The 23276-nt window shown below is 46.2% G+C and overlaps 1 protein-coding gene across 3 annotated transcripts in view; it reads left to right on the top strand.

Moving 5' to 3' along the window:
• Positions 1-22204, top strand: part of LOC116780036 (syncytin-A-like) — a 1173168-nt gene extending 1150964 nt beyond the window's left edge. The window contains exons 1-2 of one of the 3 annotated variants that reach the window (XM_032674543.1): positions 14936-15008; positions 20786-22204. In XM_032674543.1, coding sequence (XP_032530434.1) covers positions 21042-22178 — 1137 coding nt within the window. In that variant the 5' untranslated portion in view covers positions 14936-15008; positions 20786-21041 and the 3' untranslated portion in view covers positions 22179-22204. Of the gene's footprint in view, positions 1-14935; positions 15009-20771 lie in introns of those variants that run through there. The other 2 variants (XM_032674542.1, XM_032674545.1) reach the window with 2 other exon arrangements.
• Positions 22205-23276: the final 1072 nt, after the last annotated feature.

Below are 23276 nucleotides of genomic sequence, written 5' to 3'. Positions count from 1 at the left end.
GAGCCCATCTTACTACTGCTTCTCCCATAGAATCATAGAATGGCTTGAATTGGAAGGGACCTTAAAGACCATCTATTTCCAACCCCACCGCCATGGGCAGGGACACCTTCCATTAGATCAGGTTGCTCAAAGCACCATCCAACCCAGCCTTGAACACTTCCAGGGATGGACCATTCATAACTTCTTTGGACAACCTGTGCCTGTACCTCACCACCTTCACAGTCAAGAATTTCTGTCTAATATCTAATCTAAACCTGCCCTCTGTCAGTTTGAAGCCATTCCCTCTTTTCCTATCACTACATGCCCTTGCCCAAAGTCCCTCTCCAGTTCCCTTGTAGCCCCTTTTAGATACTTACTCCCAGTTTCTGCAGACATAGAGATGGATCTTGGTTAGCATTGGCTTGCACTATTCTGGGCATCACCCTCACATATAGCTATAGGAGCCTACACTTGGGCTGGAAGTGAATTTATCAGACATTTCTGCACACAGGATTGCTGAGCTATGGGCTTCAATCCCTGCTCTCACAGTAATGGATGGATGCATCCAATAACCACTGCACAGCCTTTGTTTTGACCTTGCAAAAAGCAACACTGTCCCACACATCAATTCAAAACACTACTGCAAAGATCATTTCCCTCAGTACCAGGTCCTCCTTCACTACCACTGTATGCCCTCCAACACATCACACAGGGCTAACTTCTTCACTCCACACAAAACATCACCCCCACGGAGAAGTCCTGCCTCCACCACCCATGGGGCCAAGTCCCATCTTCCTGAGGCCAACAACGGAATTACAGTTACCTGCTGGACAGTATATTCTAACAGGAACTGCTGCATCCACCGATACAGGGTTAACAGTTGTCCCTCAATCAATAACTCTAGACAACCCAAAAGTAGTAGAAGTAACTGTCAAAGCTCTGTTTCCACCCATGGAGCTTGACACAAATACACCAATTGCCAGTCTAACCCCCACTGAGGTGGGGGGAAACATTTTGGACTCAATGCCTTTGGTTCATTGGTCACAATCAATTTTACTTGACCACCCTATGCTAACCTGTGCTGTGTTGTATCCCAATTCTAACCAGTGTGTTTGAGTTAAGGGTCTTCTAGACACCAGAGCGGACGTCACCATCTTTGCAGAAAGCGACTGGCCTAAGGAATGGAACATGACACAGCCCTGCATCAACATCAAAGGGGTAGGAGGAGCCCAGTCACCACTCCAAAGTGCCTGCACACTATTGATTGAAGGTCCTGAAGGTAAAACAGCCTCTACAAGGCCTTACATCCTTAATATTCCCATGACCCTTTGGGGAAGGGATATTATAGGGCAATGGGGAATCCACCTAACCACGTCAAATTTAGTCTAAGGGTCACTGGTAAGCTGCAGTCTCCCGCCCTCACGTGGCTCTCGGATGAGCCACACTGGGTATCCCAGTGGCCTCTGAAGGGAGAGAAACTGTGACAAGTAAACTTACTGGTCAATGAACAATTGGAAAAGGGACATCTAGTACCAACGGATAGTCCCTGGAACTTCCCCATCTTTACAATACAAAAATCAAATGGAAAATGGAGGTTACTACAGGACTTAAGGGAACTTAATAAAATCATAGAGCCCATGGGAGCTCTCCAGCCCAGACTCCCATCACCAACGATACCCTCAGAATGGCCCATCATTATTATAGACATCTAAGACTGTTTCTTTATCATTGCTTTACACCCTAAAGACTCTCGTAGGTTCACATTCACAGTACCCTCCATCAACGCAGCAGAACCATCTCAATGCTATCACTGGACCGTCCTTCCTCAAGGGATGAGAAACAGTCCCTCTGTGTGCCAAAGAGTCATCGCAGACATCTTGTCACCAATCCGTCAGCAATTTCCACATACCATCCTGTACCACTATATAGATGATATCCTGGCTGCCGAATCCAAGGAACAGCTCGCACGAGTTCATTTGTCTGTGAAAGCTGCTCTGTTAAGACATGGCCTTGAGATCACACCGGAAAAAGAACAAATGACAATGCCATGGAAGTACCTTGGATTTCACATCAATAACACCACGATTCAACCTCAGACTGTTGCCTTACCCTCCAACATCCACACCTTGAATGACTTACAATCCTTGCTAGGTTTAATTAATTGGATTAGGCCTCTCCTAGGTATAACAACAGACTCTTTAAAATCACTATTCCAACTTCTGAAAGGGGAGGCGGACCTGACATCCCCTCGACACCTGACACCGGAAGCCCGAGCAGTGTTACAGGACATAAATCAAAGGCTGAGTGCATGTCAGACTAAGTGAAGAGTGTGTGGGTTACCAGTTGTGTTAGTAATTTTCAAAGGTATCAAGTAGCCCTATGCTGTTCTGGGACAATTAGATCTAAAAGGCAAAGAACTTTCTGTTATGAGAATGGGTTTTTCTAAGTTTTCAGTTTTCTAAATTGGTTACGACATATCCTGAGATGCTCTCCAAGGTGTGTCACAAAAGCAGATTGCGGTTGTGGGAACTTTTGGGAAGGGACCCAGAAGTCATATGTGTTCCTCTGTCTACTGTTCAGCTAACCCAGTTGTTGATTCATAGTGACGATTTCCAGTTAGCTATTGCTGACTTTAAGGGTCAATTTTCAGTACACCTCCCACCTATCCCTTTTTTACAGCTACTAGCTCTCACCCAACCAGAGCTAACAAATAATTATTCACCTTTCCCACTAACGAATACTAGAACTGTTTTTACAGATGGTTCGGGTAGGACGTCTAACACAGTAGTCACCTGGCAAAAAGCGGGAAAGTGGGTATTTGACACGCACAAGGTAAGAGGTTCCTCTCAGATAGCAGAGCTCTCTGCAGTAATACGTGCATTTCAACTGTTTCCAGAGCCTTTGAATATTGTTTCTGATTCGGCCTATGTCGTTGGAGTGGTCCGATAAATTGAAAACTCTTATATAAAGGACCTCTCCCAATTGCAATTAGCTCACATGTTCAAATCACTATGGCATGAAATTAGTCAGCGCAAACACAAATTCCACATAATCCACATCCGCTATCACACTTCTTTCCCAGGGCCCATCGCAGAAGGAAATCATGTCTCAGATCAAATAGCTGACACAGGACACCTGGCACAAACTGCTGTGGTCCCAAATAATTTTGAAAAAGCAAAACTGTCCTACAGTTTTTTTCATCAGAACATAAAATACCTCACAAAAACATTCCAACTCACACTTTCTCAAGTTAGAGTCATTATCTCTGCATGCCCAGATTGCCAAAGATTTACTCCCCTACCATCGGAGGGAGTAAATCCTCATGGAATTAATCCACTAGATATTTGGCAGTCAGACATAACACATTATGCACCATTTGGAAAATTAAAGTACATCCATGTATCTATTGACACATGTTCTGGTGCTATTGCAACAACAGCACAATCAGGAGAAAAGGTTTGAGATGTCAAAAAACACTTCATGTCTGCCATATCAATCCTTGGCGTCCCCAAAACTGTGAAAACCGACAATGACCCAGCCTACACCTCTCAATCATTAAAGGAATTTTTTAATATGTGGGGAATTACACATGTCACAGCCATCCCCCATTCTCCGACTGGTCAGGCTATAGTAGAACATGAACACCAAACACTAACCATTGGGCTCACGCCTCAAGAGAAATTAAACAAGGCCTTGTACGTCATCAACTTCCTAAATAGGTTAGAACAGGACACCTCACCCATAGAAAGGCACTTCAATTTGCACAGGAATCAAGTCTGTACTGATGCCAGGGTTATTTATAAAGATGTAATAAGAGGTGAATGGGTTGGTCCTGTTGCTCTTATCACTTGGGGAAGGGGACATGCTTGTATTTCCACAGGTTCCAGTCCCAAGTGGGTTCCATCTCGTCTGGTGAAATTTCACAACAGCGACTAAGTACCATCATGATCTCCATCATCCTCACCATCCTAAGCCATCCTGTCATCTCATCGAATCAACTTTCTCCTACGAATCCTCCCTTTACAGATTGGGTAGTTACAGACCCTGGAAACATGTGGACTTCTCTAGTTAAGTCTTTAAATGTTGATTCCTTGTGCCTTTCCGTCTCAGACCCCTCTAACCCATTAAAAACATGTTTGGTCGCAGTTCCCTGGTTCCCTCAAAAATGGACAGGATTTCGAAATCAATATTCCCCTCTGTGCAATGATCTGGAAAAAAATAGAAATCAAATTGTGTCCTACTTCCCACAACCCCCAAAGACAGAGACAGATCCGCAATATTTAGATGATTATCCTGAAGAATTACAAATTTTAGGTACCCTCCCCTCAGCCCACTGTTTCTATTTCAATATAAAAACAGAGGAGAAAGCTGAAAATCAGTTTAATGTAACATCCAATGGAGCATATTCTAACTTTGAATTCTGGTGCAAAGAAAAAATTGAAAACCTCCCACTACCCTCTGCCCTCCCCAAGGGGGTGTTCTTTATCTGTGGACTTAGAGTGTGGAAATCAATCCCTAAAGGAGTGGTTGGGGGACCTTGCACGTTAGGTCAGTTATCACTCTATAATCCTGAAAAGATAATCCATTCCTTAGCCATTAGCCCCCCGAAAACAATCACAAAACATGACATCACCATCTACTCTGAGAAACTGGACTCACCTGCAGTCCAGTAATTTAAAAAAAGCGGAAAACCATTCACAAACACAGCCCCTCAACGAGCCCCTCACCCCCTGACTCAGCAACATCCCCTTTTCAAATCTCAAGATTTACAACAATTCACTGAAAATTGCAATTCTGACCTCCACTTTTGGTCCCACAGCAAGAATGTCTGGGGAGGCATAATAATTCCGGCCATTGGCACAACACAGGCCTTAGATCTGCTCACGAAAATGGGATGTTGGTTAGCCAAGGAGGCTAATGCAACTAGCGCAGCACTAGAAGACCTGTTACTAGATTCCCAACAGATTAAGAAAGCCACTTTACAGAATAGAGTGGCCATTGATTTCCTACTGCTAGTTAATGGACATGGCGGCGATGAATTTGAGAGGCTGTGCTGTCTAAATTTCTCCGACCACTCTCAATCTATCCACTCCCACATAAACAAACTCCATTCCCTCATCCAACAAATCCTAAAGTCTGATGAGGTTAGTTGGGACGATATGTTTGATTGGCTTTCCTTGAAGGGACTCTCACAGCCCCTGAAGAAATTTCTATTATTTTTACTCTTAGGTCTGTTTGTGCTAGCAATCCTTCTTTGTGTTCTTCTGTGTATAGTCAAATGTTTCCAGGGTCTTGTAATGCACAATGCTGTGCAAGTTTGCATTTCATAAATAAATAAAAACAGAGGAATTGTAGGCGAACATCAGGACTATGAAGCTTGGAAAGAACAACTTCAGTGGCAGGTCCGTGGCAGCAGCAACTTCCCAGGATCGAGCAAAGCAGAAAAACAATGGCTACTTGCAAGTTTTATTGTACGGGTTCTCTCCCTGAACTGTGTATTTTCCCCTGATGAGACTGAACTGTTTGCTAAAGAGGATGAGTTATGAGGTAGACCAAACTCCTCTCTCTCAACAATTGTAATATCAAAATTAAGGGGCTTTACTCGAGGAAAATGTAGAAAAACAGAAGAAATAACAACCTTTTATTGAAAGATATATGTGTGTTGGCAAAAACAGCAATAAAACCACAGAAGAACTAGACAGTAATCCCAGAAAAAACAACAACAACAACAACAAAAAAAAAAAAGCCTAAATGAATACTTCTCTGTCTTTTAGCACAGTCCTAACTGTGGCCTGCAGGGAGTGCTGTTGGATCGTTGGAAGGTGCAGGGTCTGCAATGCCCTGTTGTGGCCTGCAGGGGGCGCTGTTGGACCACTGGAAGGCGTAGGACCTGCAGTACCTGGTCGTGGTCGGCAGGGGGCGCTGTGGGCTCCGGTAGTCACGCCGTGGGAAGAGGGGGGGGCTGGGGAGAGCGGTCCCAGACCGAGAAGGAGATGGGGGGGGTCCTCCCCTCCGTGGGGACAAAAAGGAAGGCAGGCAGTACACTCCCACGGGAACTTACCGCTGTCTCAAGTGGCGGGGACTCACCGCAGTCTCAGGTGGTGGTGTCTCAAAAAAAAAAACTCCCCCTCCTCTCCCTCAGGCAAGCAAACTCTCCATTGAGGCACAGCAGATCCGGGGAGCGGGACAGTCAGGCAGGTCGAAGCCAGCAGGATGAGAAGTTGAGCTGACCAGGATGAACAGCCAAAAAAAACCAGACCTCCGGTCCCCCTCCCCAAAATGCCTGTCTGCACCCCAGGAGCCAACAACGCAGTCTACCCCTCACCCCTCCGAACAGAACCAGCCCCCACCTCCCTCTCTCCTCTCTCCAAATGGCCCATTAACCGAGGTAGGCTACATCCTTTGTGACGCTAATGACCTCCCTTTCCCCCCCCCCCACTCCATTTTTTTTCCTTGGAGTGGGGCAGGGGAAGAAAAATTCCCCTGATTTTCTAATCTATAACATTATCCACCCCTAATTTTTCTTTCCCACGCTACCACACTTTATCAGATTAAATCTTTGATCCTCATACGTGCATGCAGTATTCCAACTATGTACACATCCACTAATAGGTAGATACAAATACAGATACAGGTACAGGGTTACATACAGATACAAGTATACAGTTACAGCCAGTTCACCCCAGAGTAAGGTTTCCCTGAGGTATACACCGAGTTTCTCCATCTTCCTGCATCACCCACCAGGTGCAGCCAGGCCCTTGGGTAAAAACAATCCCACGAATGGGTTTGTCCTTGCTCAGGGCAGGGTTAACCCAAACCTTTTTCCCTAACACACCCCTCGCGTGAATCACAGGGACCTTATCTCAATCCACGGTGTGGAGGGACTCTGATTGGGTAGGGCTGGTTCGGTTGATGGAACCTCTGGTGTTAACTAACCATGTAGCCTTTGCTAGATGCTGATCCCAGTGCTTGTCTGTCCCTCCACCAACGCCTTCAGGGTGGTTTTCAACAGTCCATTATGTCGTTCAACTTTCCCTGCGGCTGCTGCGTGGTATGGGATGTGGTACACCCACTTGATACCATGCTCCTCTGCCCAGGTGGCAACTAAGCTGTTCTTGAAATGAGTTCCGTTATCTGATTCGATGCGCTCTGGGGTGCCATGTCACCACAGGACTTGCTTTTCAAGGTCCAGGATGGTATTCCGGGCAGTAGTGTGAGGCACCGGATACGTCTCCAGCCATCCAGTGGTGGCTTCCACCATGGTACGCACATAGCACTTACCTTGGCGGGTTCGTGACAGTGTGACATAATCAACTTGCCAGGCCTCCCCATACCTATACTTACTCCAACGTCCACCATACCATAGGGGCTTCAGTCTCTTAGCCTGTTTAATGGCAGCGCAGGTCTCACAGTCATGGATAATCTGGGAAATAATGTCCTTGGTTAAGTCCACCCCTCGGTCTCGTGCCCATCTATGGGTGGCATCTCTGCCCTGATGGCTTGAGGTATCATGGGCCCACCGTGCCAGGAACAACTCTCCTTTGTGCTGCCAGTCCAGGTCCACCTGTGACACCTTGACTCGTGCAGTTCGGTCTGCCTGTTCATTGTTGCAATGCTCCTCATTGGCTCGGCCTTTGCGCACATGGGTGTCTACATGACGGACTCTCACAGTGAGCTTCTCTGTCCGGGTAGCGATAGCCCATCAGGGGCCCAGATGGGTTTTTCCCCGCGTTTCCAATTGGTCTTCTTCCATCTGTCCAACCATCCCCACAGAGCATTGACTACCATCCACGAGTCAGTGTAGATGTAAAGCTTTGGTCACTTCTCCCGTTCAGCAATGTCCAATGCCAGCTGGACAGCTTTGAGCTCTGCAAATTGGTTTGATTCTCCTTCCCCTTCAGTAGCTTCTAAAACTTGTCGGACGGGGCTCCATACAGCTACTTTCCATTTGCGCTTCATTCCTACAAGGCGACAGGAACCGTCAGTGAAGAGGGCGTAGTGTGTTTCTTCTTTCGGTAGTTTATCGAATTCTGGGACTTCCTCAGCCCGTACCACCTGTTCTTCTTCTTCTTCATCTGCTAGACCAAAACTCTCACCTTCCGGCCAGTTTGTGATGATTTCTAGGATCCCAGGGCGATTCAGATTTCCAATACGGGCACGCTGCGTGAGCAGAGTGATCCACCTACTCCATGTAGCATCAGTGGCATGATGTGTGGTGGGCACCTTTCCCTTAAACATCCAGTTCAACACTGGTAGTCGAGGTGCCAAGAGCAGCTGTTCTTCTGTGCCAATCACCTCGGAGGCAGCTTGTACTCCTTCATAAGCTACTAGGATCTCCTTCTCTGTTGGGGTATAGTTGGCTTCAGACCCCCTGTAGCTTTGGCTCCAGAACCCAAGTGGGCGGCCTGGAGTCTCACCAGGCACCTTTTGCCAGAGGCTCCAGGAGAGACCTTTATTCCCAGCTGCAGAATAGAGTACATTTTTCGCATCTGTCCCCATCCTGCCTGGCCCAAGGGCTACAGCGTGTGCAATCTCTCATTTATTCTGTTCGAATGCCTGTTGCTGCTCAGGACCCCGCTGGAAATCATTCTTTTTGCAGGTAACCAGATAGAGAGGGTTTACAATTTGACTGTACTCCGGGATGTGCATCCTCCAGAAACCTATGGCACCCAAAAAAGCTTGCGTTTCCTTCTTGCTGGTCAGTGGGGTCATGGTTGTGATCTTATCGATGACTTCTGTCAGGATCTGACGACGCCCATCTTGCCATTTCACCCCCAGGAACTGGATTTCTTGGGCAGGTCCCTTAACCTTATTCTTCTTTATGGTAAAACCGGTTCCCAGGAGGATCTGGATGATTTTCTTTCCTTTCTTGGAAACCTCCTCTGCTGTGTCCCCCCTTATGATGATGTCATCAATGTATTGCAGGTGTTCTGGAGCCTCACCCTTCTCTAATGTGGCCTGGATCAGTCCGTGGCAGATGGTGGGACTGTGTTTCCACCCCTGGGGCAGTCGGTTCCAAGTGTACTGCAAGCCCCTCCAGGTGAAAGCGAACTGTGGTCTACACTCTGCTGCTAAGGGAATGGAGAAGAATGCGTTTGCAATGTCAATAGTGGCATACCACTTCGCTGTCTTGGACTCCAGCTCATACTGGAGCTCCAACATGTCTGGAACAGCAGCGCTCAGTGGTGGGGTGACTTCATTCAGGCCACGATAGTCCACAGTCAGTCTCCATTCTCCATTAGACTTACGCACGGGCCAGATGGGACTGTTGAAGGGTGAATGGGTCTTGTTGATCACCCCTTGGCTCTCCAACTCACAGATCATCTTATGGATGGGGATCACAGAATCTCAGTTCGTCCGGTGCTGCCGGCGATGCACTATTGTAGTGGCGATTGGCACTTGCTGTTCCTCGACTTTCAGCAACCCTACGACCGAAGGGCTCTCCGAGAGGCCAGGTAACGAGTTCAACTGTTTAGCCGCCTCGGTCTCCACAGCAGCTATTCCAAAAGCCCATCTATGTCCCTTGGGGTCCTTGAAGTACCCGTTCTTGAGATAGTCAATGCCCAGGATACATGGGGCATCTGGACCAGTCACAATGGGGTGTTTCTGCCAGTCTTTCCCTGTCAAGTTCACCTCAGCTTCCACCATGGTCAACTCTTGAGATCCTCCAGTCACCCCAGAAATGGAAATAGTCTCTGGTCCCACATGTCCTGAGGGCATTAACGTACACTGAGTGCCAGTATCAACCAAAGCCTGATATTTCTGTGGGTCTGACGTGCCAGACCATCTGATCCACACAGTCCAATAGACACGGTTGTCCCGTGCCTCTACCTGGCTAGAGACAGGGTCCCTCTAACATTCGTCTTCATCCTGTCAGTCACCGTTTTCCTCTTGTGAATGTCGATGGGAGGTGCCCTCTAGCGAGTCAGATCCCTGCCCGCAGGATACTGGTACTGTTGCAGAATTATTCAAATTTAGTGGTAGAATGGCTAAGGCTTAGCAAGAGAGTAGGCCTAGAGAGCAACACTCCAAAGTAGTAGGTTAGCAACCTTGTTTGTGAGAATGGAATGTACTGAAGAGGTAGGAACAATAATCAAAGGATTTAGCCAAGCATGTATATAACGATTTGTTACCTTAGATATGGTAAGGGTCTGTTAAGCAGTTTCTAGGGGTAAGACAACTTAAGCAGATTTATGATTAGAGTAGATGATTACCAATTGTTATCAGTATGAAATATGAGTTTGTGTTTGTAACTAAGTGTAACTGCTTTCAAGTAGAAATTGTACGTAGACATGTTTGTGTGAGAGTATAAAAACTGTATGAAAAACGAGGGTCTTTGGAATCCTGACTTGGGACGCTAGTCCTCAGGTTCCCGGGTCCCGAATAAAGCACCGCATAAACCGGCACTCTGTTGGTTTGTGTTTTTGTTACGGGTAACAGTTTTCTGGCGACCCAGATGGGACTCCGGGGGTAGCTGGGGCGGTTCACGAGCTGATCCACTCCATGCCGGCAACCAGGTGATTTCTGGGGAGACATCGACCCGTGCCCGACCCCGCGCCCGCCGGACAACCATCCAGGTAAGCCCGGAGGTGCTTTATCCTTTTAGGTTTGTTGGTTGGGAGCCTGCCTATAAGACGGGACTGTGAGTTTACCCGCTGGGTTGGGCAAAGATTTCATTGGGAAGCCTAGGCGCTGGTCGTAAGACGGGGCGAAAGCCGCGCTGAACCAGCACTTGTCACTTGTAGTGAGACTTGAGAAGTTGGTTAAGGAAGGAATTAGTTTATATTGTTTGTATTGTACTGTTTATTGTGTGATTGTACAGTGTGTGTGACTATGATGCCTTTTAAAACCTTTAGGGCACTATCTTGTGCAGAAAATGATGTTCCTAGTGATTCTCCACTTGGTTGTTTGTTAAAACATTGGAAGGAAGGAAATTTCGGACAAGAGTTAAGTAAAAAACAATTGATTGATTATTGTAATCATGTATGGCCTCAATATGAGACAGAAGGAATGCAGTGGCCTAGGAATGGTACCTTAACTCCGGAAATTATAACCCCCTTGATGCAATATTTACAAGAGAATGAGATGTGGGATGAAATACTGTATCTAGATTTGTTCTATTATTTGAAACGTAAGACTGAATGGCAAAAAGAATGTGGTATGCTGATTTTAAAAGAACTGGATGATAAATGCATAGGACGTCAAGAGCGGAAAATACAGTTTTCAGAACCAGAGGAAGATGTTAGTCTCCCCCAGCATAACTCCAAGTGCGCCCCCGGGAGATAGTCTCCTTTCACGTGTGAGGGCACGATCACCCACCATGCCCCCACTAGAATCGTCCTCGGATGAGGAAGAAACGAGAGGGCGAGAATGTGGTTTTGATAGAACTCCGCTAGCAGAACGGACTCGGAGGGGGCGAAAAGAAAGGCGGAGGAGTAGAGAAAAGAGACAGGGAGGGGGAAGGGAGACAGACGTTTCGCCCTCACCCCCTAGATTGATGGCCCCTTTGCGGGAAGCAGTTGGAGCGGAGGGGGGAAAAGTTATGGTAAAAGTTCCTTTTTCACCTAGTGATTTATTAATTTGGAAACAGTCAGCTGGGACATATAGAGAAAATCCGGAGCGGGTGGCTCGTATTATAAAAATGGTTATAAAAACTCAAAATCCGGACTGGAATGATTTACAGGTATTGCTAGATACAATTCTGGATTCAACAGAAAAAGAAATGGTATTAAGGGTGATGGTGGAAAGAGCAAAAGAAAGAATTCGAACTCTGCCCCGGGCAGCGCGGGGAACAGTAAATGATTTCGTGCCGCGGGAAGATCCCGAGTGGGATCCGAATAGGTCTGGAGATTATAAAAAGTTAAAAATTTACCAGGAATTATTGGTAGAGGGAGTACGAAGTGGGATACCAAAAACACTAAACTGGTCAAAGTTATACTCAGTAAGACAGGATAAGGGGGAATCTCCTTCAGCCTTCTTAGAGAGGTTAAAAGAGACAGCACGGAAATATACAAATTTAGATGTTGAAGACGAATCAGGAAAATTGCAATTAGCATTGATTTTTATGGGACAATCACAAGAAGACATTAGGAAAAAACTTCAGAAGTTAGAAGGTGGGGAGACAAGAGATTTGGAAAAATTATTAGAAGTAACTTGGAAAGTGTACAATAATAGAGAAAAGGAAGCTACTAGGAGGCAGCAAGCAAGCTTATTGGCACTCCTGCAAACTCCAGGAGGGAATAATGGGGCCAGTAGTCACAGAGGACGGGGTCGCGGTAATAGAGGAAGGGGAGGAATAGGTAGAGGATTTAACAAACAGTCGGGATTCGGAAATCAATATGGGGGAGGACGTGGTAAGATAGGACCAAATCAATGTGCTCTTTGTAAAGGACAAGGACATTGGAAAAATGAATGCCCACTGAATGCTGGAAATGGAATAAATCCATGGCCACTAAATGCTGGAAATGGAATGAATCCGTGGAACCCTCAGAGTTTTGCAAATTCGCAAAACCCTGCTAATATGGGCACGCCACAAGGTGTCGCTCAAGCATTTATGTTAGGGAATTACCAGAATCAAAGCTGACTAGATCGGGATTTAACAGTTGTTTTAGAAGTAGAGGGAGAGCCGACAGAATTTAGAATAGATACTGGAGCTAGTTTTTCGGCAATGAATAAATTGATGGGGCCATTAAGTGATTCAACTGCATGGGTGGTAGGAGTTTCAGGACAAATAGAGGAAAAGACGTTTCTACGACCCCTAGATATCAAATTTAGAGGAAAAGAATTAGATCATCAATTTTTGTACATGCCCAACAGTCCTGAATGTTTACTAGGAAGAGATCTGCTCTCAACCTTGCAAGCTAAAATTATATTTGAAAAAGGGAGGGTCAAGATAGAAATTCCGGAAGAGAACTTAGCAAAAATTTTCGTTGTGAAAGAGGTAGAAAAGGAAGAGATACCGCAGGAAATAGAACAGGCTGTAGTGCCTTGGGTATGGGAAACAGGGGTCCCTGGAAAATCCAAAGCTGCTACTCCAGTTAGAATAGAATTAAAAGAAGGAGCACAACCTGTTAGAGTGCGACAATACCCAATCAGTTTAGAAGCCAGGAAAGGAATAGCCCCAATGATCTCACAGTTTTTAGTTTTAGGGATATTAAAAGAATGTGAGTCAGAGTTTAATACTCCCATTTTTCCAGTAAGAAAGCCTAATGGTAAGTACAGGTTAGTACAAGACTTGAGAGCAGTAAACCTCATTACAAAAGACATCCACCCGGTTGTAGCTAACCCTTACACCTTGTTAACATCTGTTTCTGAGAGATTTCAGTGGTTTACAGTGATTGACCTAAAAGATGCCTTCTTCTGCATACCACTGGCACCAGAAAGTTGGAAGATTTTTGCCTTTGAATGGGAAAAACCCAGAGACTGGACGAAAGCGACAGCTTACTTGGACTCGATTACCGCAAGGATTCAAATGTTCACCTACGATATTCGGTAATCAGTTAGCAAAAGAACTTGAAGAATGGAAGACTACTCAGGTAAAAGAATCTCCTTTTTCATATATAATACTTCAATATGTTGATGACATCTTCCTGGGGGCTACAGAACAGGGACTCTGTCGTCAGTTAACCATTGAACTGTTAAACATGCTGGGGCAAGCAGGCTACCGAGTCTCAAAAGAAAAGGCTCAACTAGTAAAACAGAAAGTTATTTATCTGGGATGTGAAATTTCTCAAGGAGTCCGGCGTTTGGGCGCAAATTGTATACAAGCAATATGTGCTATCCCAGTGCCCCGAAATAATCAAGAATTAAGATCTTTTCTAGGAATGGTCGGATGGTGCAGGCTGTGGATTCCCAACTTTGGACTAACTGCCAGACCATTATATGAAGCAGTAAAAGAGCCCAAGCTGACCTGGGGGACGAAGCAGGAGAAAGCGTTCCAGGAACTGAAAAGAGCCCTCCAGGAGGCACCTGCTCTGGGACTACCGGACCTAACCAAAGAATTCCAGCTTTATGTCTGCGAGAGACAACGAATGGTTTTAGGAGTACTCACTCAGCGGTTAGGATCCTGGAAGAGACCGGTTGGGTATTTCTCCAAACGGCTAGACGCAGTAAGTGGGGGATGGCCAGGGTGCCTCAGAGCCATGGCAGCGACAGTTATTCTAATTCAAGAAGTACGAAAATTGACTCTGGGGAAACACATGGTGGTGTACGTGCCCCACATGGTCATAACAGTTTTGGAACAAAAAGGGGGGCATTGGCTCTCATCCAGTCGCATGTTACTGATGCCTTAAGCCCCTAATGGTTTTATTTTTCTAATATTTGTAGGACTTGTAAGTTTTATAAGTAGGTTTTAAAAGCAGAAACCCTCCCTTCTTTGTCCCTTGTCCCTTATCCTTTTCCCTCTAGCACCCTTGTTTATACATTCCTTAACCCTCTTACCCCATTCTATCCTCCCTATATCACTTATAGCCCCAAATCTAATAGAAATGTTTAGTCTTTTGTCAAGGCAAGGCCTAGACAGTTGACAGAACAGCATATCTGGGCCTAAACCACAGAATGAAGTCAAAAATTAGGTAACTATGTACCCTTTGTGCTCTGATGATGGTGAAGGTGATGAAGTAGGTGGTCCCAAAATGCACCCCAGACCCATTTCAGGGGGTGGACCCCGGGGCGGTCCAGAGTAAAGGCCACAGGGTGGACACATCTGGGATTGGATGGATGGTATTATAAAATGTAACCTCTCGGGCACGGGCGCGCGCGTCTTGTAACATCTTCTGCCTTGGCAAATAAACCCTTTCTTATCTCACCCCTAATTAACTGCTCCGGGAGATTTTTTCAGCACCTAAATCCCATGGCAACAGTTGGTGGCCCGTACGTTGGGGAGACCTGGACCGGGACTTCTTCAGACTGGAAAATTTCATCGTGCAGGAATATTCCTCAGGAAGCCGGTTTTTATCTGAGATAATTCCCGCCCCGGTCTGAGAAGCCCAGCTCCACAGAACCCACGGAAGCAAGCACGGAGCATAGAGGTGAGATAAAAAAGAGCGAATAAGGAAACGGTACCTATTTGGTTAGTTAGCAGCTGCGGGAAAGTTTTGTGTTTTGTGTTCCGAGATAGGGAACACGGGTTACTGGAAAGTTAACTTAAAGACTTGGGCCCAGACAGTCGCGAAAGTCGCTTTCCAGGAGGTGAACGGGTGGTTCACCATCGCAGGTCAGGGCGGGTTTCAGTCTAGGGCTGTGTGGTTTGGAGGGGACGCCCTCCGGTGCTCTGACGCTGTGGGAGAGCCGGTGGGGCTCTGGGGTTGGTGCGACTCAGTAAATAGCTGAGGGGTTACGTAACAGTCTTGTAACCTAAAGGTAGCAAGTTTGAAACCCAGTGTGTGACTGTGGTTTGTTTTTGTTTTGCAAACATGGGTTGTGTGGATTCAAAAGTTGAGATCCCTAAGGAATCCTCCCTGGGAATGATTTTGAAGCAGTGGAAAACTTTAACTGGTGTTGAAACAACTTTAAAGAAGGAAGAATTGCGTAGGCTGTGTATTGATGCCTGGCCGTTGTTCGGACAAGTGAGAGGGGTGGCGTGGCCGGAATTTGGTCCGTTAGAACTAGGTACAGTGCTTCGATTGATCTCGCTTCTTCATGTAGAACAGAGGTGGCAGGAAATTCGATATGCAGAGCTGTTCTTGAGGCTGTTAACACGCCCTGAATCAGGTGTAGAAGATAAGAAAAATGAAAGTTCAAAACCGAAGGAAAAAGCAGAGATGGTTTTAAGAAGAGGGAAAAGGAAAGATCGAGTTGAGGCTGCTCCTGTCCCACAAATCCTATTTAAGAACACCGGAGAAGATGATTTAGATATGTTGATATCACCTGACATGAGGGAAAATACCCTGGGAGCTCCACAAATTGGACTCCCCGCTGCAGCGGCAGCGGGGGGGGCTGGGGCTGCCGGGGTGGCGGCTCCTGGACCAGTTCCGGCTGGGCAGGCGGGAGCCGTGGGGGGACTCCCTGGTGCGGGTATGGCTGCGCTGGGGGGAATTGGACAAGTTGGAATCTCCGGAGGAGTAGGCTCGGGGGTGGCGGGAGCCGCTCCGGGCATGGTCAGTACGGGACTTGCTGCCATGGCAACGAGTACAGGAGCAGGCACTGCGGGAGTAATAGGCTTGGGGCCAGCCCCGGCCGCAGCGGCGGCGGGGGGAGGAGCCCCAGGAGCAGTAGCAGGAACAACCCCTGGAATTCCAGGAGGGGCAGGGGCGGTGCCAACAGGCGGGGCCTCTGTCCTGACTGACTTGGGAGGTGGGGCTGGAGCCGCCCCCTTTCCCACGCTTTCCCCTCCCGAGGGGGGACATTCCATCCTTGTGGGGGGGGGAAGAAAAGAGGAACCGAGAGAGTTTCCAATTTCTGCCCCTCATGAAGAGGGAACAGAGACGCATAGACAGGGCAAGCCGGTTTCAGCTGCTGAGAGAAGGGAGAAGCGAGGTTTACCACCGTTTGATAAGGACACGGAAGCAGAGGGTGAATTAAGTGATAGCCCGGGGGAAGGAGAAGCAGACCCGCCTGTAGTAAGACCAAAGGGAAAGAGGGCCCGCGAAGCGTTAGCAGTCCCCGACCCGGTTGCAAGTAGAACAAGGGCAAAAGATAAGCCACCGTTAGAAGCCCCCTTAAGACAAGCCGTGACCAGTCAAGGCACGGTATTAATAAAGGTCCCTTTCTCACTGGTTGAGTTACAGTAATGGAAAGATTGTGTGGGGGCATATAGAGATAATCCAGAAAAGATGACAAATTATGTCCAAAGAGCAATCAAAACTCAGAATCCTGATTGGTGTGATCTAGAGGTTATGATGGATACCTTATTAGACCAAACGGAGAAAGAGATGGTGAAAAGAGCTGCTCAGAAGGCAATAGAAATACAAAAAACCTCTGGGCAGTTTCCAGGCGAAGATATCAAAGATATCTTCCCCCTCACGGATCCCGGATGGGATCCTAATGTGTCAGCAAATTTAGAAGCTTTGAAACGTTATCAAGACTGGGTAATTTATGGATTTCGGCATGGAGTTCCAAAGGCGGTGAACTGGTCCAAAATGTATGAGGTTAGACAAGACATAAATGAGTCACCCACAGATTTTCTAAACAGATTAAAGGATGTTATCAGGAAATATACCAATATAGACATTGAATCAGATATGGGAAAGAAAAATCTGGTGTATTTATTTATAGGACAGTCCTCAGATGATATAAGAAGAAAACTGCAAAAAGCAGGTGGTGATAGAAAGGATATTAGTGAGCTGTTAGATATAGCCTGGACGGTATATCAAAATAGGGAGCATAAAAGGAAAACAAGGGTGATGGAACAAGAAGGTGGCTATAGAGAGCCTTATAAACATAACCCCAGGTATCAGAGGTCTAACCGTCGGCAGGACATAGCAGATGACAGATGTTCTAACTGTAAGAAGAAGGGACATTGGAGAAAAGACTGCCCGGAGCTGAGGGGAACTGAAAACACACTTCCCCCACCACCACCCCCAGCCCCCCAACTGGCTGTGAGTCAGAGTGTATGAGGGGGACCGGAGGCTTCTTCCCCAGCAGAGCCTCTGGTTACAGCTAAGCTGGGAAGGGAGAATGTTGAATTTTTGGTTGACACAGGTGCGGCATACTCTGTTTTAAATACTTTGGAAGGGAAACTGAGCCATGAAACTGTAACTGTGGTCGGTGCTACAGGGGTAAGTGAAACAAGGCCATTTTTTAAACCTTTAAAATTCAAATTGGGTAAGCACTGGGTAACTCACCAATTTCTTTACATGCCAAATTCTCCTAAACCTTTACTGGGTAGAGACTTACTGGAAAAATTAGAAGCTGAAATTAAATTCACCAAGGGGGGAGACATAAAGGTTATAATCCCAGATACTAAATATGTCGAGGCAGCTGCTTTCTTTATACAGGAAAATCATGGAGAGATCCCTGCAGAAGTTGAAAATGCTGTCATACCTTTAGTCTGGGCCAGCAAGTACCCTGGGAAATCAAAGCAAGCTGAACCAGTAAGCATCGCACTCAGGCCAGGAGCAGTCCCGGTAAGGCAAAAACAATATCCTTTGAAATTAGAAAGCCGAAAAGGCCTAGCACCTATAATTGAAAAGTTCCTTAAATTTGGTTTACTAGTAGAATGTGAATCCAGATTTAATACCCCCATCCTACCAGTGAAAAAGGCTGATGGCAAAAGCTATCGGCTAGTCCAAGATCTTAGGGCCATCAATAAAATAACTGAGGACATCTACCCAGTGGTAGCCAACCCCTATACACTGTTAACCACATTGACAGAAGATTTAGGATGGTTCACTGTACTCGATCTTAAAGATGCCTTTTTCTGCATTCCTGTACACAAAGACAGCCAAGAGATTTTTGCCTTTGAGTGGGAAAATCCTGAGACAGGGAGAAAAACGCAACTAACCTGGAGAGTTCTTCCACAAGGCTTTAAGAACAGTCCAACACTTTTCGGAAATCAGTTGGCAAAAGAACTGGAGGACTGGAGAAGACAGCAGCAAGAAGGAGTTGTCCTGCAGTATGTTGACGACATCTTAATCGCAGCCAAAAGCCGGGACCAATGCATCGAGCTCACTGTAAGTCTCTTGAACTTTTTGGGGCTAAGTGGGTATCGGGTCTCGAGAGAGAAGGCACAGATAGCCAAGGAGATAGTCATCTACCTGGGACTTGAAATCTATCGTGGGCATCGGCGACTCAGCACAGACCGAAAAGAAGCCATTTGCCGTCTCCCAGAGCCCCACACTGTACGAGAGATGCAGGCTTTCCTGGGAATGGTAGGATGGTGTTGGCTGTGGATAGCTAACTATGGGTTGCTAGTCAAACCTCTGTATGAAGCCCTGAAAACGGCCAAAGAGGGAGTTGTAACATGGACAGATGAGACCAGAGATGTGTTTCAACAGCTGAAACAGTCCTTGATGTCAGCTCCAGCACTAGGACTACCAGATTTGACTAAACCTTTTGAACTGTTTACACATGAGCAGTTGAATGTTGCTCTGGGGGTGTTATCGCAAACTCTGGGAAGCCAACGAAGAGCTGTGGCTTATTTTTCTAAACAGCTGGACAGTGTTAGCCAAGGGTGGCCAGGGTGCCTGCGAGCTGTTGCAGCAACTGTTATCCTGATTGAAGAGGCCCGGAAGCTCACCCTTGGGCAGCGTATCACCGTGTATGTACCCCATGCAGTTCAAGCCGTGCTTGAACAAAAGGGAGGCCACTGGCTGTCCCCCAGCAGAATGCTTAAGTACCAGGTTGTGTTGCTGGAACAAGACGATGTTACTTTGAAAACAACATCTATTGTAAATCCAGCTATGTTTCTGTCTTCAACACTAACTGACAGTGTCCCTGAGCATGACTGTTTACAGACTATAGAGGAGACTTACTCCAGCAGACCAGACCTGAAAGATGTGCCCCTGGAAAATGCAGACTGGGAACTGTATACAGACGGAAGCAGCTTCATGCGAGATGGTAAGCGCTTCACAGGGTATGCAGTGACGACCAGAGACGAAGTGATCGAGGCAAAAGCCTTGCCAGCAGATGTGTCATCCCAAAAAGCAGAATTAATCGCATTGACAAGAGCCTTAGAACTGAGCGAAGGAAAGAAGGTAAATATCTGGACTGACTCAAAATATGCATTTAGCGTTGTACATGCCCACGGAGCAATCTGGAAAGAAAGAGGACTACTGACAGCCCAAGGCAGTGGAGTCAAGCATGCAGACCAAATTCATGCACTCCTGCAGAGTATTTGGAAACCAGAGGAGGTAGCTATTATGCATTGCAGGGCCCACCAAAAGGGGAAAACAATTCCCGAGTTGGGAAATCAGTTTGCTGATCAAGCAGCAAAAGGGGCTGCAGAAAAAGGCATCTTGGCAATAGTGCCACAAAAGGAAGTTGATTTGACAAAATACACCCCTAAGTATGATGAGAGAGATAATCAGCTAATTAGATCACTGAAAGCTGAAATCAAAGAAGGGGGGTGGGCTGTTACCCCTACTGGACAGGTTGTAGTCCCACCACTGCTCCTTAGGGAAATAGCTCAACAGGAACACGAGGCTACCCATTGGGGAACGGAAAACCTCCTGAAACATCTAAAGAAAACAGTAATAGGAACAAATATGACTGAAGCTGTGCAGTCCATAGTAGGTAAGTGTGAAATCTGCAAACGAAACAACCCAGATACATCAAAGAGAGTGGTACTAGGGGTAACAAAAGTTGGAGACCAACCCGGAGATTACTGGCAAATAGATTTTGCTGAGTTACCACCATGGGGGGGGGGTACAAATACATCCTGGTATTAGTTGACACTTTCAGTGGACGGCCTGAAGCATACCCCTGTCGCACTAACACAGCAAGGGAAGTGGTAAAAGCTTTACTGAACCACATAATTCCAAGGTTTGGGGTTCCTCTAGGAATGGCATCAGATAGAGGAACACATTTCATTGCGACAGTAGTAAAAGAAGTATGCCGCATCCTAGGAATTGTCTGGGACCTACATACCCCCTATAGACCTCAGGCTAGTGGCAAAGTTGAACGAATGAATGGCACTTTGAAAATGCAAATAAGCAAAATTTGTCAGGAAACATCTATGTCCTGGGTTCAAGCTTTGCCACTAGCTTTGCTGAGGATTCGTATCCAGCCGAGGCAGAGGGATAACATAAGCCCATATGAAATACTATATGGAAGACCATATCAAGCACCACACATACCAGGGGATGTACACTTAAGAGGGAGAACCGATTTACGAAAATATTTGATTGCTTTAGGCTCTACTTTGCAGAAGCTGCAGAAGGTCATCGAGTTATCCAGACCCATAGGACTGGACACCCCTGCTCACCCATTCCAGCCAGGAGACTGGGTCTACGTCAAGTGGTGGAACAGTGACCCCTTACGAGCCAAGTGGAGAGGACCATACCAAGTCCTGCTGACTTCCCTCACCGCCGTCAAAGTTGCTGGCAGAGAACCCTGGTTCCACTACTCCAGAGTCAAGAGAGCATCAGCTCCTGGAACAACCAGCCAACCAGAACTGGACACCGATGATGATGATGTGGAATAGACTGCTTGTTCTGTGTATTCTGTTCGTGCAACCGGTAACTATGAACCGAGTTTGGGACCAAAAATTGCATGTGGCCCTAGTCCAAAACGTATCTAAAATTCTCCGGAAAACAGAATGCTGGATTTGTACTCAAGTACCAGCAATTGATGATGAGAATAGTGAGTGGCCCCTAATTGGCATTTTACTAAATGAGACAAACTTCGGTAAGTCCATGATGAATTTCCCAGGGACCTGGAAGCCAGTTACAGAGGCTTATTATCCAGTGGCCCTAAGTAATGTAATTTCTAATCAGGATGTTGTTCCCTGCATGATTATAAACGCTACAGGAGAAATCATTCTCCCCCCCCACTGTGATAAAAACAATTCAAAAGAAGAAATAAACCCAGAAATTGTTGCGGGGATGGCACAGTTCCCTTTGAGATTAATTCCTCCCCAGGGATCAGGATGGTACTGGATTTGTGAAAAGGAAGCCTGGAAAGTTTTGCCCCTTGATAAAGATCGGGCCTGTGCTTTGGGGGCAGTGATTCCAAATATAACAATTCTCGATCCAATTGATGAACAAGAATGGAAAAAACCCTATCCAAAAAGAGCAAAAAGAACTAGCAATCCCCTCATTGAGCGCCCTACAATTTTCCACAGCATAGTCAGGGCTTTAGTCCCATCTCTAGGAGTGAGTGAATTGGAAAAGGCAATTGTAAATATTTCGGCTGTTATGGAAAACATTCAAGATCACACTCTGGATGCAATTGAAACCCTAAAAGAACAGTTCCAAAGCTTGTCTCGTGTAGTAATACAAAATAGAATGGCCCTCAATTTTTTGCTAGCCTCACAGGGAGGCGTGTGTAAAGTCATCAATACCAGTTGCTGTTCTTACATAGATCAGACTGGTAGAATTAATAATGATTTGGCCGCAATTCGAAATCAAACCAAAATCTTACATCAAATATCTCTAGATGATGTCTCCCTAGGTTTAGGAGATGTCCTCCACAAACTCACTTCATGGTTACCGAACTGGACATGGATGAGACAACTGTTTATTTTAGTATTGTACATACTTAGTGTTAGTGTAATAGCTCACTGCATGCACCGATGTTATAGTTGTTGTAGGTGTAGGTAGTAGAGATTGGACAAGACCTTTGGGTTTTGTCCACTCTCTAAGGGGGGACTGATGCCTTAAGCCCCTAATGGTTTTATTTTTCTAATATTTGTAGGACTTGTAAGTTTTATAAGTAGGTTTTAAAAGCAGAAACCCTCCCTTCTTTGTCCCTTGTCCCTTATCCTTTTCCCTCTAGCACCCTTGTTTATACATTCCTTAACCCTCTTACCCCATTCTATCCTCCCTATATCACTTATAGCCCCAAATCTAATAGAAATGTTTAGTCTTTTGTCAAGGCAAGGCCTAGACAGTTGACAGAACAGCATATCTGGGCCTAAACCACAGAATGAAGTCAAAAATTAGGTAACTATGTACCCTTTGTGCTCTGATGATGGTGAAGGTGATGAAGTAGGTGGTCCCAAAATGCACCCCAGACCCATTTCAGGGGGTGGACCCCGGGGCGGTCCAGAGTAAAGGCCACAGGGTGGACACATCTGGGATTGGATGGATGGTATTATGAAATGCAACCTCTCGGGCACGGGCGCGCGCGTCTTGTAACATCTTCTGCCTTGGCAAATAAACCCTTTCTTATCTCACCCCTAATTAACTGCTCCGGGAGATTTTTTCAGCACCTAAATCCCACGGCAACATTACAGTATCAGGCTTTGTTAAGAGAGCAAGATGATGTTGAACTGAAAATCACTAACCATCTCAACCCAGCAGAATTCCTTAGGTCCACAAAGGAAGAAGGTGTCCTGGAGCATGACTGTGTAGAGACCATTGAGCAAGTCTACGCGAGTAGAAAAGACCTAAAGGATGAACCATTGACAGATCCTGACTGGGAGTTGTACACCGACGGATCTAGCTTTGTGGAGAATGGCACCAGGTATGCTGGGTATGCAGTGGTCACTCTACAACAAGTGATAGAAGCAAACGCACTACCCCCAGGTACGTCTGCACAAAAGGCCGAAATTTGGGCATTGGTGAGAGCTTTAATACTAAGTCAAGGAAGGAGAGTTAACATATGGACTGACTCCAAATATGCTTTTGGAGTAGTTCATGTTCATGGAGCACTTTGGAAAGAGAGAGGACTTCTTACTTCTCAAGGGACATCAATTA

This window comes from Chiroxiphia lanceolata, chromosome W (assembly GCF_009829145.1).
Source record: "Chiroxiphia lanceolata isolate bChiLan1 chromosome W, bChiLan1.pri, whole genome shotgun sequence".
In the NCBI taxonomy this organism is placed as follows: domain Eukaryota; kingdom Metazoa; phylum Chordata; class Aves; order Passeriformes; family Pipridae; genus Chiroxiphia; species Chiroxiphia lanceolata.
Note: the sequence above shows the minus strand (reverse complement) of the source record. Positions and strands in the feature narration are given on the sequence as shown.